Source organism: Bombus bifarius, unplaced genomic scaffold (assembly GCF_011952205.1).
Source record: "Bombus bifarius isolate JDL3187 unplaced genomic scaffold, Bbif_JDL3187 scf7180000009343, whole genome shotgun sequence".
Taxonomy (NCBI): Eukaryota; Metazoa; Arthropoda; class Insecta; order Hymenoptera; family Apidae; genus Bombus; species Bombus bifarius.
In genome coordinates, this window is record NW_022885057.1 from 44850 (window position 1) to 64680 (window position 19831).

A 19831-nucleotide genomic window follows, 5' to 3' on the forward strand; every position below is an offset into this window, starting at 1 on the left:
ATCGGTCGTTGGTGAAAAGTCGAGTTGCAGGAGAGACGAACATTTCCACGTTATTGGCACGCTCGTGTTCTCTCGCTCGCTCGGCTGACCAGGCGCCGCACGCTGCTGCTTGGCGCTCTTCACGTAACTCGCGTGATGGTAATCGCGATGCGAGTTGAGTCGGGTCTGGTCCATAGACGAAGAGATTCTCTCACGCGTTTTGAAAGAGACAAGAGGCAAGTAAGAGAAATCGGGCAAGTAGTGCAGGCGAGCGGGTGGTCGGACTTTTTCGCGAAGCAAGAAGCGAGCGAGTAAGCGAACAGGCGAGCAGGCGAACAGGCCGCGGTCGGAGGCGGGTACGCGGTCGCGATCTTCCCCTTCCCGGTTTGGCTGGCCCGGCGGGTAGGGACGGCGCAAGCGCGAGATTCTCCCCCACCCCCAATCGACGGATAAGAACAGAGAGCAAAGGAACGGATTAAAACAGGATAGACGTAGAGTTGGAAGAAAAGAGAGGGGCACGCGAAGCAGAAAGGAAGAAAGAGAAGCGGTGTATGCCCCGCTACTGCCGCCGATACCGCCGCCGTCGCCACCACCGCCGCCACCGCCGCTCTTCTCCGCCGTTTAGTCCTCCCCTCTTCCCCGCGGCACCCCCTCCCCCCGCCCCGCGCCCCGAGAGCGCAGTGTCACGTCGAACCTCTCGCAGAGCGCGTCGCACGTCCGAGTACCGGCCGCCGCCCGTCATCAGTAGTCGCCGTACCGCGCAGCCACGTAACCTCTCACCTTCTCCTTAGTTTTTAGTAGTCAGTAGTAGGGGAGAGTGTGGAGAGAAAGAGGAGAGAGAGAGAGAGAGCGCGAGAGAAAGGGAGAGAAAGTGAAAGAAGAAAAGAACGGGAAGAAGAACGCGAAATAGCAAGAAGCCGACTGTGAGAAAAACCGAGAAACGAGAGGTCGACAGCCCGTTTTTTCGTCGTCGTGATCTGTACTCCTCGTTGCTGTCGTTATCGTCGTCGTTTTCGACGCACTCTTCGCCGTCGTCGTCATCGTCATCTTCCTTGTCTACGTCCACGTCGTCGTTGTCGTTGTCTCCGCTACCGCTGCCGCCGTCGTCATCCTCGTTGTCGTGTTCGTCGCCGTCGTCGTGATCCGGCTCGACGCGACCAACGCGGATATACAACACTCCGTCGACTCATTGTTCACAATCGAAAGAAAGAAAGGACGAAACAATAAAAAAAAACGAATACAACAGCAAAACAAAGTGCGATCCGTGAAACGTACCGCGCGTACGTTTCATTCCACGTTCCACCGTCCTACCGTCGATAATTTATCGCGATAAAGCAACGTAAAACCGTCGCGCAGCCTCCGAAAACGACGGAGCACCGCGCACTCGGTCTACCAGGAAAACAGAGAGAGACAGGTGAACAACATAGAGGCGAAGGAGCGAGCGCGAAGATTAAAGAGACGCGAGTAGACGTAACAATCGAGGGACGAGGATCAACGAGAGAGTAATAGAAGTCGCGTGAAAGTGCGTGTCGTGCCGTGACATCGGAAGCGTTGACACGCGAAGGATCGAGTCGAGTCGGTGTTTTGCCATCGACAAGGCAAACACACACGGCGCATCGTTCAGCTGACGACGTGGTGTGTCAAAGTCGAAAGAACGAGAAGCGAGCGAGAGGCGGCTATCGGCGAGACCGGCTGCCATTGCCACTGGTACTAGTGTTACCATAGCCACTGCAACCCCGGACACGCGAGAGCGTTGTCATAACGACAAGCCGTGCGCCGCGCGTCGCTATGGAGCCCCAGAACCAGGAAATCGTTGCGAGCGGCTCGCCAGCCGAGGTGCCGAACGATCCAGGGTAGGAGAAACCAGGATATCCTGATCCCAAAACAGACCTCCACTACATCCACCACCAACGAGATCGAGCGTGCGTGAAAACGGAACGAAAGAGCGACCAGTAATAACGTTCAAAAGTGTGTTTTGATGCCGCGCGTTGCCCGAACGATTTAACGCGCGTCGTGTTGTTCTCGTTACTTTGTGTTTCTGTTGCCCTGCTCCGCGCGAGTGTTTGTTATGTTGATGCTTCTTATACGGTTTCGATACGGATCGTTCGTCGTAATACGGCTCGTTCTCGTGTTGCTCGTTACACGCTTCGGTTCGTTTCGATATTATCATCCGTAATTCATCCTCGACATTGTGTCGTCATTGCCGCCGTAGTTGTCGTTTTCGCGGGTTACGTCTCGACGTCGTGGTTATACGATAACGGGCAGTCGGATTCGTGAAACGTATAGTGTTTATGTTTGCCGGGCGCGTGAATATGCGTGCCACGGCGCTCTCCTCGGACCGGTGGCGCCTTCTTTCAGCGTGTTCAACATCCCCTCAAACTCGGTGAAAGGAAAGGAGGGGAACGAAGGGGAAAGATTAGATGAATGGGAAGGAGAAGCAGCAGGGGTCGTAAAGGAAGGGGTGAGACAGGGAGGGAAAGAGAAATGATTTAACACCTTTGAATTTGCCGCCAACCATTGTTTTCCGAAAAAAACCTGCTCGATATCGAAGAACAGTGACAAATGATTTCCCCTCAAATATAAATACGTAGCAATATGACGGGTGAATCGTTTGAGAAGAAGTGTTGAGAGAAACGCAACAAACCAGTGTATTTTGAAGGGCTAAAAGGGAACGTGTGTCACGTGGTGCTGAAAGTTTTCCGGCTTTGAGGCCACAGTGTTTCGCGTTCACCACGTGACTCGTGAATAAATACAGAAAGAAAGACCGACTCGTTTATCAGTTACCTGTTCAAACTCCTCGAAACATTTCGTTTTTTATGGACATAATCGCGTGTCGCGTGTGTATACGTGCCGCACGTCGAGAAACGAGCACGCGGTACGTTGAAATGGTTTCACGGGGGTGACAAAGTTTAGCAATTCCAGTGGAAAGTTAGACGGGTTGCTAACATCGCTCGGTGTATCTTCCGCGATCGATTCCGACGACATATGGTCAATGGTTTGTCCTATTAATTCTCCTGAACCTATCAACGGGGTATAGTGCGGTAGCCTACTCCAGTTCTTCGTATCACGAAGACCTAAAGAGAGAACTGAAGGGGGTTATGCAGGGAGGGAGGCAGACGACAAGGAGGGAGGAATGCGTGGGCGAGGGGAATAGGTTATATCGTGCCACGGAAAATCGATGTTCAAATGCGCCACCACGTGATTACGTCCACAACGCGAGAATGTTATCTTCGTGGATATACTGCTTACCACGATAATCTTTGCCTTCCAGTAATGCCAATGCATTATGTTGCTCGTACTATGGCCTTCTTTAAAACGTAAAGTAAAAAAAAAGAAGAAACAAACGCGGAAGTATAGGAGGCAAAAAATTGCATGAATTTCCTTATCCATTCGTTAGTGGATTACTAGAAAAACGGTATAGGCTTTGACGCTAATACACGGTAGACAGGTTTATTTTGTATAAAGATTTATATTCGTGTCGCGATTGCTATCCGTAATTGATGCGTTTATTGATAAGAACACATTTACTACAATGATATTCGCGCACGACGTAAGGTCCTAATGAGACGCTGTTATTTATTCGTGAATACTCGATGTATCGTAAAAATAGCAAGATCGTCCCAACGGAAGTGTTTTGACGGGTGGTGGTAATCGAGATAATTGCTGGCGTTGTGACATGTAACAATGCGTATCGATCTACGGAAGTACGTGACGGTGATTAGAGTAATTATCGAATGAGTAATCAAAGTAGTCGTATCCGGTTTCAAAATTCTCCGAGTAGTATTTATTTCTTAATATTCGTACCCGGATTAGAAATCTTATCGTGCCATAAAATGGCTCTTGTTTCATTTGATATATGCTTAATAACGGGGAAGAGAAATCCTCCTATGCGTCTTCCATTACTCTAACTTAAACGCGGTATATTTAAATTATCCGTATCTAAAATGTATTTGCATTACGACCACGAGTTTGCTATATTCTTGCGAACCCGCTCAATTCTGATTGGTGTACAAATGTTTTTGCAATATCACCAACGATAACGTTTCTTATAAATCGATTAATAATTACGATTTTGTGTAACATAAGTCCGAATTTGATTCATTGTTTGGGCAAGGGAAGGGAATATTTTATTTCCCTGAACTATTTGGGACTGTTATAAACAAGGGACAAAAGTTTTTTTGTATAGTTCTCAGTAACCAGAGTCAAATATAGATTCGAATGAACACGCTGTAACGCCGACAAGTTCGACGAATTCTGTTAGAATATCGAAGCTTGTAGGATTGATATAAATCGATATAGAACAAAGAAGGCGCCCAGGTACGAGGGGAACACGTGTTTGTTGTGTTTCGCGCGTGAATCGTTTGGTTTCTGTTTTAAATGAATGCGATGTTTTGTAAATTAAACGACGTGTTTTAATGAGGTTATGATTAATGCAATGAGAAAGAAAATAATCCGCGAGTTGTTCAGTTGTTGGTTGATGTGTGGTGACACCTGCCGTCGACAAACGGAGACTGCGCAGGGGGTCACGATACCGGAAGTTACCCTCTGTCGGCAGTTTCCCCTGTCTCCCTTCGTCATCTGCAGAAGATGCAACCTGATGCCGATGCTGACGGAATCATCTTTCTTTTTCTAGGAAAATGTTCATCGGTGGTCTATCTTGGCAGACCAGTCCAGGTATGTAGTCAATATTTTTGTTTGAAAACAAAATATCGATTTTTGATCCTCGAGATCGCGCGTTCTACCTATTCATATCGTTCGAATGTGCGCGCGCATCGATACGTTTCGACAGTTCACTTGCGTGCCCTATTGTTTTAAACGTCGTCGCCCATACGTTCCCTTTTGTACGGTAGTGAATGGTTTTAATTCATTTTGTGTTGTGTTTGATGCTTCGGGGTGATCGAGGATGAGCGAAAATAAGGTACGATCGAATAAGGTTTTTTTTTATTGATCTTTAGAGCGATACTGTATAGAGGAAATACCTGTCATTCATATGTTGTATATTTCGTATATATTCGAACGTGTGTTGAAAGGTTAGTTTGGCGATAAGTTTAGTGAGTAATCTATTATTCAAGTATTACGTAACATACGTTGTGCTTCGAACGCTTATGTTAAAAGAAAGGAACAAGTGAGATACAAATACGTTTCTCATATCGATCCTAGAGATGTATATTCTGAATGGAACAGGGATATGTTATATCAGTATTGTATTAGGCAATAAAAAAGATGGTGTGACGGTTAGATGCTACGATAGACCGTGACTTTTATATCAATATGATTTGGAGTAAAGTTAATATTAGTAAAATAGCTCTTTTAGTATCTTTAATGTGAAACTACTATCATTATTGGAGTAAAGGGTTATAAATAATTAAGTTGTAGTTAATTTGAGAATTGAATAATGAAACGTAATTCGACATTTTCACATAATTAATTATTCTGAAGCAACTATAAAAATATCTTACATAACATAATCATTCTGGTGCAACTATATAAACTAGGAAAATAATTGATATAAAGGCAACTCGGTAATCGTTTAAAAATCGTGATTAATGTAGCATATAGGCTACTCGCGATTATTTGAATGGCCAATCATCGATGCAAGTTCATGATAAAGGCTATGACAATTGTTCCCATAAAGAGCAGAGTACAGTTATTCATGCAGATCGTATAATCTCAAAGTTATATTGTATAGTAACCCAAACTTTTGCAAACAATTGCATTGTCTAAAACTTACCCGTTATGGAAAGATTAAAAGGAAAAAGAAGAGTAGATTTGAAAAATTAGGATAAAATATTCAGGACGAATGAATAAGTGGTCCTTTTGTATGAAAAGAAGTTGCTCTATAGGAACGAAGGGAGCGTGCATGGTCGATGAGGTAATGACGAGGAGCACGTGCAAATTCGAGGCGTTCCTTTTGACGGGGCTCGCTTGGCCGCTTGCTCGCGTGTTCGAGTGTTCGAGGTTCGAGTTAGCAGTCCTTTTATCTTCGTTAAGAGACTCGTGCCAGTTGGGCGTAGGACAGAAGGAGAGGGAAGGGTAGAGCGAGAAAAAGAATTGCCTCAACGAGAGGCTGGAACGCGGAACGATAATCGTGCCGCGACCAAATGGCCACGAGTCGTCACGCGCGCCTTTCGACTGTCGACGAAAAAAATGGCTCTATGTAAACTGTTCTCGAATGGACCGCGATAAGATTCACGAGAATAATTGATAACACGAGCCGTGCGTGACGCGTGATTTTGAGAAATTGCCACGGCAACGACGGAATCGTGAAAAACGCGACACGCTCTCGTGTGTTGTAACTTGTAACCATACGAACATTCGTCATGTGAAACCATCGGAGAAATCACGTTCGATCTTCTAGCATTGAAAGTTTTTCTGTCGTTAAGTTAAATGGCTGATAAAGTAGACGTTTTATATAGACGACAAGAATGTAGACCGATAAATGAGACAATGAGCATCTCCTAGAATCTTTTAGAAATAAAATTGTTTTTCATAGAATAGAAACGTAAATTTTTTGTCGAGAGAATAGAAGAATTTTTACGCCATAAGCTTTCCATTTGCAATGGAGATCGTTCTTTTTCTTTTTTGCTTTTTGGGGCGAATGAACCTTCAATTTCGTGAAATAATTTCAAAGAGATAATCGCTGACGGTGGTACGAGACGCAATATACTATGCCAGAATAAGACTAGGAATTAAATTCTTTGACGACCGTGTAGCAATTATTTCTGACTACGGTCAGATAGGTTCGTGACATAATTAGTAATGCAACGTTAGGACGCTCTACACGGTTTTTCTCCTGGTCGGCTCCAATTAAAGGATCTTTCTCTTTCTCTCTGCTGAATTATTCAATTACACAAAAGAATGTTCGTCCATTACCGTACAGAATTCGCGGCAAAATACATGTTAAATACGTGACATTTAATTAACCTTTCAAATACAGTTGAAAAAAATCCGTCCCTTTTTTGTTTCTCTTTGCTTTTTCTATTTTCGTGCCTTTTGTCACTTTTCGCGAGGAATTCATAGGAAACCTAGGAGGTTTACCTGTCTTGATCTAAAATCAGCGCTAATTTCGCGGCGTGCGGCGACTAACCTCGAGGAGGAAACGTTGCTTCGTAGGAAAGGCGTGCATCAGGCGAAGGAACAGAACCGTTCTTGCGCGAATTAATATAATCATGCCACGCGGCCGCGAGCAATTGTATTGTGAAACGATCGCGGCTACTTAGAAACCGCCAACTACTTCCGCGAAATTTTTATGGCGGGAACGCGTACGTTACGTATTTACAATGGCGTTTCCGCGATATCTTATCAGCTTGAGCATGTGATAGGTATTTTCTGATATACTTACGAGTTTCGAGTTTGAATCTATTCCATTGTTCCACATTTTGTAAGATACTCTTTTCAATATCGTGTATAGAATTATTTGGATATTCTATTGTATCCTATTGTTAGTTAATAAAACTATTAACTTTATACGAAATTGAAAAGAGATTGAAAATAAACTTGAAAATAAAACTTTTGGATCGTGATTATTGTTAGAAACTGCTGGTTGTACGCACGTGTGCTAGATTTGAAAAAGCAGTATTAATATGTATCTTATTCATGTATAGAAAGTGAAAACTCGCTACACCGGTAACTGCGCGATTAAAGTAATTGAGTGTATTATCCAATTACTACCGTATGGAAGAAAACGAAGACTGTCCGATAAACGTTCCAAAAACGATAAAATTAATTCGAAGGCGTACTCTTAATACCTCCTCGGTGGCGGTAGATTATTAGCCGCAGCTACCGTTTCATTAACTAATACACGATAGAGTTACGTGACTTTTACGTTTGCTGATTCTTCCGATCATTAACATACCATGATAATGTTCAAACCGCCGCGCCGAAGCAAATTCTCAGTCGTTATATAATCTGGTCGGCAGGTATTGTTCCGGGTTATGTCGCGGTTGTTCATTCGCCGGGCTAATATTTTGGCAAACGAGTCGGTTTCGTTCTTCCTTAATTACGCACCGCTGAAATAGTTTTCGTAACTTCGCGTTAGCGATTCTCCTGGAAAAAGAATAAAAGGAACGAAGTTGGAGTAGGCTCATTAGCGTTATTTGCCGCAGTTACGTAAGTAGCGTATCACCATCTCACTTTGTCCTTTCCTCGTTATGTCGTAGTTTGCTTAGTCAGACTGTCTTCCTGCAAGTCCATTCTGTGCGACGAAAAATGAAAGAAAAAAACACGAAAAGGAAAAATGAAGATGACGTCCAAGAAAAGTTAACCGTTCGTTGCATAGTTCCTCGCCACGTGTATCTTTTCCCATTAGGGTCATCAGCTCGTAGATTAAATTTACGCGCAAAGTTGAAAATAAATTCGTGGAAGCGCTTCGGACGTTGGATGAGGACGAATTTGCCGGCGAATTATCGACGAACAATGATCGATCGATGCCATGTTCGCGCTCCATTTCCACCGGTTTAGCCTTCCTTTCATCAGTGGCGCTATGAGAAAGCGTGTCTGAGGTAGAAAAAGCGGAGCAGTCGTCCGGCCGTTTCACGGCGCACTGTCGTAAACCGTGTTTTGCGTCGCTGTACTGTGTTCCGCAAAAGTTCATAGGTACAAAGATGCGATGTGCACCGCGCTGTAACCGTGGGAAAGCGCCTACGAGCGTCGCAGTATGTTGCTTCTACGGTTTATCGCGGTTCGCGAGCATGAAACGAGTTACTTCTGAAACAGTATGTGTGTAATAGCAATAATTGTATTCGCGGAAAATGATTGGGTCGGGTCAAGAAGTTCTTTGCCCTTTTTCCAGCGATATTTTTATAGGTTCATTCACGTTGGTTAATAGAAACGTTTCGGGTTGATATAGATTTATTTTATCGAGGAATAAAAGTGTGTGACTTTGATCAAATATTATAACTGAACAGAAAATTTCAAGTATAAACAGACAAAGTTTGAGGACCAGTATTTGATTCAGCTTTAGGATAAAAAGATATTACGTAAATATGAGTTCGGAAGTGCTTCCTTTCTGAGATGTCCGACAAGTGCAGGGTTATAAATACCTTGCATTATCGTTGAAGAAAAAATGCGATAGAATTTGAAACATGTATAGGAATTTGTAAAATTTGTGATAGCATCATAGGATAAAAATAAAGATAGAAATAGAATAAAGATAAAAGTAAAGATGAAAATAGAATAAAGATAAAAATAGAATGGAAATAAAAATAAAGATGGATAGTAAAACGAATGATACTTATATCCTAGCGCGGTCCATATCTTTCTCGTAAGACTCCTTGTGAATTTTTGTGTTCTCATTTCATCTATTATTTAAAAATCCTACACACACGTTCTTCGGAAATTTCTAATATCTATGTTCATGAAATAAAATATTTAATCCTCAATTAAACACATGGAACACGTTTGCAAACTTCAACTATCTACTTCTGAGAAACCCTCCATTTATCGAACATCAAAATTCAAGATAGCCCGCGATAAATTCCATTAACTATCGCAGCCAGTACTCTTCTCTTTCTTTCCTTTTCTTATTCACTTTTCCCATTGAAAAAGCGTTTGCCGTTGGCAAAGCGGGCTAGCTGGTTGTCGCAGAAAAAAGAAAAAACAGAGGGTATGGAAGAAAAACTCTGTTGTTCATCTTTCCGCGTTAGCGTGTCCATGTGGAGCCGGTCGTGCACGGAAGATTTCGTTGTGCGTCGCGGTGCGACCGTTCGAGGCACGACGAGCGTGCGACTCGCAGTCCTCGCGAGTCCATGGAGCTCGAGTTCGTTTCACCGATCATCGTGGCGCTCGAAGTTTCGCGAGGTTTACGAGACAGTGTCGCATTACGAGCCGCATAATCCTGCATGTTGGAACGTAATACGGAAACGCTGGTTCCGTTACCGAGTTGGCGGTGTGTTACGCAAACTCCCGCCTACCAATGAAATCCTTTCGTTAGCTCTAACGATTCTTTTCTTTTCTTCTATAAACTTCGAATTACAGTTTACCTTCTGCGAAAAATGTTCATGATTTCGTTTCATCGACTGACTTCGTGGAAAAATAGTTCCTCTTCTTTCATTCAGATTTCTTCTGTTTTAAAACCGGGACTCGAATGAGCACAGTAATTTTTGTAAAAATGAATTGGGAAACTTTCTATAAAAAGAGGCTATACATAAATATATAGGTGCATAGTGTATTTTTAGTGAAATCGTTGAATTATTTTATCAAGTTTTTATTTATTTCGTGAATATTAATATTTATAAGAGCTATAACAAGTATCAATTCGAATCCTAATATGAACAAAATTAGAAATAATATTTTCAATGTAATTTACTTCATTTACCATTTTATTTTATAAATTCTTTTCTTACGAACCTGCCCGATTTCACTCTTTTGCACGTTTCAACGTCGAATCTGGAACTTGAGCCTAGCATAGTGATTGATTTCTAGTCCTTGTATCTCTCGAAAGACCTTCCTTCGTCAAGTCATATTCTCGTCTCGCATGCAAGAGATCGAGAACGGTGTTCCGTTCAAAATCCAATCGTCGGGACCGCACGTTCGTTTATGTTTGATTCCCGCAGAGGGTTTCAGCCTATTGTGACGACAGACGTTCCTAACTGCGCGCCGGTGTTTGCCAATTCAATCGGTTATTCGCACTACGTATATCAATGTACATATTATACATAATGTGATTTCAAAATGCGGTTCTCTGTACAAAGAGTGATTACGTATTAATCATCGGCATCGACGAATCTGCCAGTGAAACAAGGCGTAACGTGTAATTTGTCGGAGAAATTGTACGGAGCTTGATGAATGAAGAGTGTGGATAGTTGGCGAGACTTTTCCCAATCAATGATCGACATTGATGTATGTCTTCTAGTTAGAATACTGTATCATCATCATGACACCTAGGAAATAAAATCGTTGGTTTATGGCATTTTGTTTAATACGCATTACTCATTTGGCTTTGTTTGTTTCACTTTACGCGACTTTACGTGAATAATGCTCATCAGCGATTATGCGTTTACGACTGTGCCGTGCGATGGCAAAGTAACGACATATTATGCGTAACGGAAGCTATATAGCCAGAACTAAGAAAGATAGCAGCGGTCTTTGCTGTTTTTTTAACTAATAACAATTTTCCTTGTTTTGCTGCAACGTTTAACTGACTGACAAAGAACCAGACTCAGAGTTATTTTGTCAAACGTCTGTTTTTTGGCTCTTCAACGAAGATTCTGCTTCTTGCGTGCTTTATCTTACCGTATACTATTTCTCCGCAATATTTCCTCAAAATATCGCTTTCCAGGATCTGGTCGCCATCTGCATCCCAGTACGATTGTCTTCAGTGCGCCATTTAAGGTCTCAGATCTACGGTAGTCACGCTTTCGAGCAATTACATTTTTCAGTGGCTGGTTGTTTGCGTCGTATCCAGAGTTATCGTGGCCCGAGCCATAATCTCGCCTTTTATGATTTTATCGCTTGCAGTTGCATACGTGTACGCGTCGCAGTTTAACGCGAGCACGTGCTCGATCGTAGAAGGATACCCAAGATGTATTTTTTGTTGTGGTATTTTTTGTGCCGTGTTTTACGTTTACCCTTTTGTTTGCCATAATTCGCGGACACTACGAGCCGTGTTACCTTATCCATTGTGTTCCCCATGATTCCAGGAAATCCTACGCCGTTTCACGTATACATACTTTGCACAAGGCCTTTTAATTGATGTTTCGTAAACGTAAAAGCGTATGCTCCCGTATATACGTGTGGCTATATGTTCAATAAAGTTTTTCTTGGTTACGTTCGTGGTTACGTAAAAATAGTTTGTAGAGATATCGAGTGCGATGGTGTTCGACACCAATGGCCCTTCAGCTTGACACGATTTCGAGCGTCGAACCCGCTCCGATGAAAATTACCCTGGTTTGTGTTGAAGCGCCTCGATCCACTGGATATACAAGTGTCCAGCAAGTCCGTTATCTCTCTTGACATCGATGATTTTACTCATTTCGTTATTACAATTGGTAGCTATGGCTATCTTGGAAAACGAATTGTAATATTTGAAATAATATTAAATATATTAACTAGAATCATCTCCTTTCCGATATTTGGATGAACTGCCACAAAGATCTATTATATTATGTTTCGTAAACAATTCTTATGAAGTCGTTTGTATTAGTTATTAATATTTTTACAATGACAAATATGTTTTAACGTACTTAAACGTACGAAACGTACATTGTACGTTCTACATTGTAGCAATGTACAATGGGATTTGTCGAGTAGGTTGTGTTTCTTGTACGCACGTGGTCTTGATTGTCCGGCGAAATTTCAAGTCATTCAAATGGTTACTTGGCACTTTGGGTCGGTTCCAGGTATTGTCAAAACATTGTGGGACAACGGTTCAAGCTTACAAACATGCATCAGTTTGCACCTAACTTTCATCGCTTTCTGCGTCACGTCGCGTCGGTTAGCAGCAATACCGTGTTGTGCTGGCGAAAAACGAGTACACCGAGATGAAAGCGTCCAATTCAAATTGCTTTCTGTCATAGTCCCAGCTACCACGTACTGTTTTTACAATTTCCAGCGTACGTAATAATTTATTGTTTCGTGTATAAGCAACGGATTGCGATGGAAGCGATGTAAATCGTCTTATTCTGGAATATTTCGTTTTTAATCGAACTTTATCAAACAATATTTTTCGATGCAACGATATATACGTAGGTAAAACGTTTTTTCGCTTACTGGCTTTTAACAGCCATTTTGATTGCAGTTCTTTTCGTTTCGTGAATTGCCTTAAGTAGAATGACTACAACCACGGATTAGACTTAGTAATTCGAACAGTCGTCTCGTTCAATGATCGAAAATTATTACTTACATCACTTTTGCATATTATCATAGATATTATATGTAATTATGTTAACCCCTTAACCTACAACTATGGGCATTGCCCGTGGTACGATGATCGGGCCAAATATAATATATAATATAATATATAATAGCTTGTTTACGTTTTCAGCCCAAAATTCTCGAACGTAGGTTAAGATGTTAAATGTACTAGGCGAGATTTAGGAGTTAGTTTATAATTATCTATTTTTTCTAATCCAAGTGCGGTCATTTCAATTCTTATAAAGTCCTGTTCATAGGTCATCGGGTTTTTGTTAACTTTAAACATAATATTTATTAAACTAGGTTTATAATACGATCTTCAAAATACAGTATAATTTAGTTTTCTTGATAACACGTGTGATTAATAATTGCCAACTTCATTCATGTAACTACGATGTGAATTTCTCCCAAATGTACGAAGCGTCTGATGATTTATGACTGGCAATGTATTATACATATATAGACACGATTATCACCGATAAGTCTCTTCGGATTAAAATATATTTATCGCCTTTTCTTGCAATTTTTTCATGTGTCACGTCGGTGCTTCAAATATTCGAAATAATAAACTGCAACTGTCTCGTTTGATAATTGTTCAGTCGAGACGGAAACGAGCTCCGAAGCGAGGACGAGAACGTTATCAGCTGTGATTTAAAGAGAAACACTCCGATTCCAAACGAAGCGTAGCAAAAACTTTTGTGACGTTTTCTCGGCTTCGTTGTCGTCGTAGTCGTCTTGGTCGTCACGGTGTCTGATGCAATCGAGCGCAACAGACTCTCCTCGACTCTCTCGCTATTTTTAAACGTAATTGCAGCCGGCCGTTTTAATGGGCAAACGGGTGTACAGCTGGCGACGGAAGGGAAAAGGAGATGCGTGGCTAGAGAAACGATGAAAATTTGTCAGCGTCTTTTCGGGATGTTGCGGCGTTAACGAGCGATTTCGTATCGCGGAGATTTTCATGCAGCTTTTTCGCTCGTTGCAGTTCTATTTTTGGTGCGCGTTCGTGCACTGTTTACGGAAACGTTTTACAGAGAGTGCCGGTGATTTTGTATGAGAGATGTTGCTCGCTGGTTATCGTCGTACACGATAAACAAAATGAGAATACGAGTTGTAAGGTCAAATCCACTCTTCTTTTTACCCGCGTATATTATATGTGATCTCGTGTTTTGTCACGGTGTAAATGTCGTCTCATCATCGATGATTTAGTTCTTTCTCTTTTCATATAATGTTTGAACTGGGAGGAAAGAAAGCGGAATCGTGCTACGAACGATAGTTAACCCGACGAACGAGACGAGAAGGTAAGCTGGTTGGTTGGTACAGGATGGTCGATCGTCGTTCATGCAGCCACTCTTAAACTAACGCCAATTAGTAGCGCGGTACACCGCGGAGTACACTATAAATAGGCCGTTAGGTAGGTCTGGGTTGAATTGGGTAAGCGTTAAGTTGCGTATTAACGGGCCGCTAATGACGCAGCGTGTGCGCACCGAAGCGGGGTTACAGTGCCGTGAGGCGGTGACGACAGGGGTAAGAAGTGGCGGAGGGCGTCATGTTTCACACCAGCCGTCATGAGATTCGATTCTAATTCCGTGATTCTCCCTGGACTGTGTACGCGATATCAAAACGCGATTCAAAATACAACAGAAACCCATAAAATACGTTGTGTCGGTTGTCACGGGGCCAATTTAATTTCGCCGAGTACATATTAGAACGGAAGTAATGGAGACTTCGTGGTCGCTTCAATTTTGGATCGTCGAGGTCGTCGAAATCCGCGATTAAAGATACGTAGAAAGCAGCTCGCGCGTACCCGTCGTGTCATCTAGCTCGCGAACTAATATTCCACGGTGCGCTCCTTCATCTCTGCGCATGTCTATCGCTATTAATTCGGATGCAATGGTGGTATCTCGATTGGAAACGGGGAATTGCCTTGGAATTGCATTGCCGAATCACGACGTCAAAACAACGTACCATGGATGCTATATTCGAAATACGACTTCTTTCCGGCGTTGAGTTTTTGATCGATTGAGACGATTCTTTAATTCAGTTACGTTGCTAAATTGTTTGAAAGAATGGCAGAAGAAGGAAGAGCGATAACCTTAAAGGTTGAGCGAATGACGAAGATGCGATCGCGTTTCTTTTGGTACGACGGGTTGGTGAATGAAAAGGGCTAAATGGTACGCCGTTGGGCTGGAAAGGGTACAGCACGAGGCCATCGTGAGACGGGCTATCCGAGGCGGACGAGGACAGAAGAACAGGAAGAAGAGGGAGTCGATCGGTCAGCTGACTGATGGCTGGCTGTCCTTGTCCCTCTTTGGCTCTTCCTCGTTCGTTTGAAAGCTGCTAAAGGGGGCCTTAATTACGCAACTAGGTCGAAAGGGGCGTCTAATTTATTTCCAGCGACATAGGTGACTGCTTGCGGGCCTCTCCGCGACAGCTAGCTTGTTAGCGCAGCGTATTTGTTAACATAAAGGGAGGTCAATGACTCTTGTGACATCGTTTCGGTTTACGTTTTCAACGTCACGTTTTGTTAGTCCATGTTTCCTCTTTTCTTCTTTCCGCTACGCGAAATGTCGTGATGAAAGAGCCAATTTGAAAGGGAGATATGTATGTATGCATAGCTGTGGTGATAGATGAAATTCATATAACATTGCTCCATAGCGTGACTTGCGAAATGTATCGATTTGGGAGTGGTTTGGATGAAGAGATAAAACTCTTGTTTCGTCAGCTGGTACAGTGTCGTTTAATCTTAGCATGTCAGGACTGCACGTATGATCTTTCGTCCGAAACATCGAGATTTAGTCGTAGCACTTTTGCCGCGAGCTGTTTTTCTAGAAATAAAGAATACGTTCTTCCGTACGTGATATCAAAGGTTTCTTATGTACCGTGTTTTAAATATATGGTCACGAGATAAGAAGGATCTTAAAGTTAAACATTTAGCTAACGCCTTTTTCTTTGAGTCATTCGCTTATCTACTTGTACATAATTAGTAGTATTACTTTCTGACAAAAATTACGATACTAGTATTTCATAAGTTTAACTCGCTAATTGATTTCTTGTAACTTTTTCTCTTCATGCTCAAGTTGCTTTCTTTCTACACTAAACTTCATTTTACATCGAGCACTTTGCATACTACAAATCAGTGGTTGCCAACTAACAGTATCGGCACGCGAGCGTATTCTTAATAATGCACGAATTATACACGAGGGAAAAAGTAATATATACACATTTAAATGACATGTGTATATATTATACTGTCACGTATCCAAGACTTTAAGTAGTGCCTTTAAAAATTCTATACGATATGTTTTGTACATGTATAAGTGTTTTGTTAAAATTGGTCCCATTTCTACGATATATTCCGAACGATGTAAGATACGCTAGTTTCTCGAGTAATCGAAACGTCAGACATTCCATCCACACATACAAAGTTAGTACGATAAGCATTTCTATTTTACATCATCTGGTTTCCACAATCTATGAACACTAACAAGGATATCTTTCATTTCCCTCGATGGTTGTAACGTTTCCTTTTTGTGCTATTGAACAGATGTCAACGCTCGCTCTGTATCATTCAAAAGCAAATCTTTAATCTTCCATCATGTAGCGAATATATCCGACATCGGTTAGGTTTAAGTTAATTGTTGCTGACGTAAGACAGTTTTGTAATTTAAATGGCCTGAATTATGACATCATTAATTTTCATTTTATTGCATTTTCCGTAGTGGTGTTCGAATAGCAGTTAACTGCTCGCTGTCTCGTGCTATTATTCCGAACGTGTGCAGTATGTATTTCCACGCATAAAATATTATTCTCGCTTAGCTCGCCAGTGAATTTCCAAAGTGAATCAATAATCAAAACGATTTAACTTCGATCGTGAATTTTTAAATATTAGTCGCTTTTTAATACTCAGATTATTTTGTCAGAATTATCTCGCTATTATTTTCGATAAAAAAGGACTCGCAGTTTACATTATTTTCATGTATAGTTCCTATATTCGTTTTTTATTGAGATAACTAAGTTTCTTTCTTCAATTATCACGTGTTACTCTCAAAATCTACAGTAGCGATTCATAGTTTCCCTTATCTTCGTTTGAGAAACTGTACACTAATTATTCATCTTCTTTCCTTAGAATCATCGAATAATCGTTAAGGTACATGTATCGCGCTTTTTTCTCATTAAAAATTAGAAATTCACCAACTTCTGAAGCCTTCATAAGAAATTTCTGCGAAGGGAATCTATACAAACCACTCATATTCTCCGTGGATTTTCAAATATTTTATATCCTCAGTAATGAAAATAACCAGCTCAGACAGTACATATGCAGTAGCAGTGGCAATACGTACAGCTGATGAACGTTCTTATCCGGGATCATCTAATTCTGTTGGGCTGTAAGACTCGAACAAGACACGCGTTGTGCTGGTACGTAATGGATGTATAAGTAAGAATCTCGTAAGCCTAAGTGCTGGCTGACGGGCTTATCGGTTGTCATGTGTATACTAGTAGCTTCGTGCTTCCCTTATTTTTCATCCCTTGTTGAAGATAAGCCGACCCTGAGCATAGATAAAATATGTTTTCTTAAAGATACGTATATCGTGTTGTGTTTGGATATCAATATATTTGTAGTTCAACATTGTTACATCTAAAATAGGCGTTCACACATTTTCCAATCATAGAATATCTTAAGAATACGAGGATTGTTTCTGTTCGAGAACATAACTTGAAATTTTCACTTAAAGTAACTTCACTTCTTCTTGTATTCCGCTCGTTTTCTCCTTTCTTTTTATGATATTGCTTGCTGGTACTATTGCTGGTATTCCTACTGTTATCTTCTTATTGCAAAAATCTTTTTCTCAGTATTCATATAGTGTTCTCTCTTCTTTTATTGTAGGAGACCTCCTAGTGTCTTTGTGCAGCTTTTCTTATACATAGTTCTAATTTAGTGAGAATAATTTCAGAGCCTTAATGTATAGGGTGGGCAATGACTTCGATAAGTTGGTAAACTTCATTTACGAAAGTTGTACGAGAAGACCATTATATTTTAGTAATAATTCTTTTGTGGATAAAGGACTTCGACAGATTTATAGGTCATTTCTATTTTTTTTAAATATCATATATTTTTCGTAAGAGATCATAAATTAAAACGCGAAGATGCAAAGTCGTAGAATTGCAATTTAAATGATCACAAACTCTGACACTCGATTACGATCTTATCTGTGATTTAAAAACATAAGACTTCTGTGAATTTATGTACCAGTTAGATGCTTAACCGTATACTAAGGTATCTGGAATTCTACTCAAGCAAAGTTAATTGTAGAAGCATATGTTAATGTGTCAGTAACGGAGAAGGAAATATGGGATTAGTTTTCTCATTTATGAACAGTTCGAATATAACTGGTTACTCTAGTAACTAACGGTATTGATTATAGGATGGATTTCACTTGTAAAACCATCTCATGATTTCCTGGTTAGGGAGCACGAGTACTGTTCAGTTGATTTTCCACTCAGTCTCGTCTATCTAGGCCATGTCATGAGCTTGACCCATGTCATTATCGACAATGATTGCTTCTACTCGAGCGATAAATGCTCGTAGGTTGTTTCGATTTCAATGGAAAGTATATCGCATACCGTGGCTCACTTCTTGTTTACTTTACCATGCTATTAATCGTAAGTCTCTTCATTCGCTTTTCTCATTTCTCAATTATGTAAATCTCAATGAAATTCATTCCTTAGATTAATTAGAGCGTTACCTCTTTAATTAATCGTAAGTCTTGAGAAACGTAATGCTTTTGTAACTCTGCAATGAAACGAAAGAAAGAAGAATGAAGAGAAGAGGAAGCAAGATGCGTTTCATCTGGAATGTTAATAGATTCAGCAGTATGGCTTCCGATCAAGTCCGTGTTTTGAACGTGGCAGAACAATGTAGGTTAAGTTGGAGTAGATATTTATATGAACAAGATGGTTAGATATTTCAAAATTGCTGTATTACTACAAATCCGTCTGATAATTATATTTAAAAAAAAAACCAACATATCAAAAAGAATTAGCCTTTGCTCAATATTCTGTGACTTGTCTCGTTTAAACCTTATTGAATATTTTATACTCGATATATCGCACGAAGCGAAGCAAATGAATATTTGTTAATAAATACTTAAAAATCTTCAATTTATTACTAATATACTTGGATTGAGTGTAGTTACATATATTTCTTCTATAAAATCATTACTTGTTACATGATATTTGTAAAATATAAAATCAGAAGATCCACTTCGATAAAATCATCTCCAAATATCGGCAATCGCATCCTTCGTGCCAAGAATCAAAGTCATCTATTTCGGCATTTTGTCGTATTGATCCCATAAGTCGGCAATCTCCTCGGTCGATCATTTTATTTTCAATCCAATCCGACTCCACGACTTTCGCGAGGCTTTCCTTTTTGTTCGTCCTTGTAACTTCGCGTCAGATGTGTCTCGCTACTTTTCGTCCTGTATTTACGTTACTGGGTTCAGCAGTAACGCTTGACTGAGAAACGAAGGCTACGAAGAAAGTCAGTGGAAAGATAAAAATTGGAAAATTGGTTAACTACGGACTGGGGCGGGGGAACGGGACGAGAAAAACATCGATGCAAACATGTAAATATTTATGTTACGCGTTGCTCGCGATAATATTCGTTATCAGCCGTTTTTGAACCGTGCGAGTTGCAATGAAGCAAGCCGTATATCGGATGTGATTTTATAAGCGCTAAAGTTAAAGAGGAAATGACTACGATCGCGAAGGTGTTCGAGGCGAAATTTCAAGAGAGTTCGCGCTAAAATAGACTTTCTCCTGGACGTGTCGGTGACTCGCGTGATCCTCCGCTTCGGGTTCCGCGCGCGCTTTGATCTGTTATTTTCGCGCTACTCGCTTTAGAAACACGTTGCGGGTTTTCCGTTTTGAAAAAGGAATAATGATCACTACTGAATAAAGATGCTTGAATACTTCGTGTGTCGCAATACAAATAAACAAT

The 19831-nt window shown here is 41.1% G+C and overlaps 1 protein-coding gene across 6 annotated transcripts in view; it reads left to right on the top strand.

Annotated features, from left to right (window-relative positions):
* The first annotated feature begins 646 nt into the window (after nt 1-646).
* LOC117215078 (RNA-binding protein Musashi homolog Rbp6) overlaps nt 647-19831 on the top strand; it is a 761999-nt gene continuing 742814 nt past the window's right edge. For 3 of the 6 annotated variants that reach the window (XM_033461502.1, XM_033461501.1, XM_033461504.1), the window contains exons 1-2: nt 648-1832; nt 4613-4653. In XM_033461502.1, coding sequence (XP_033317393.1) covers nt 1768-1832; nt 4613-4653 — 106 coding nt within the window. In that variant the 5' untranslated portion in view covers nt 648-1767. Of the gene's footprint in view, nt 1833-4612; nt 4654-19831 lie in introns of all 6 variants that reach the window. The other 3 variants (XM_033461509.1, XM_033461508.1, XM_033461503.1) reach the window with 2 other exon arrangements.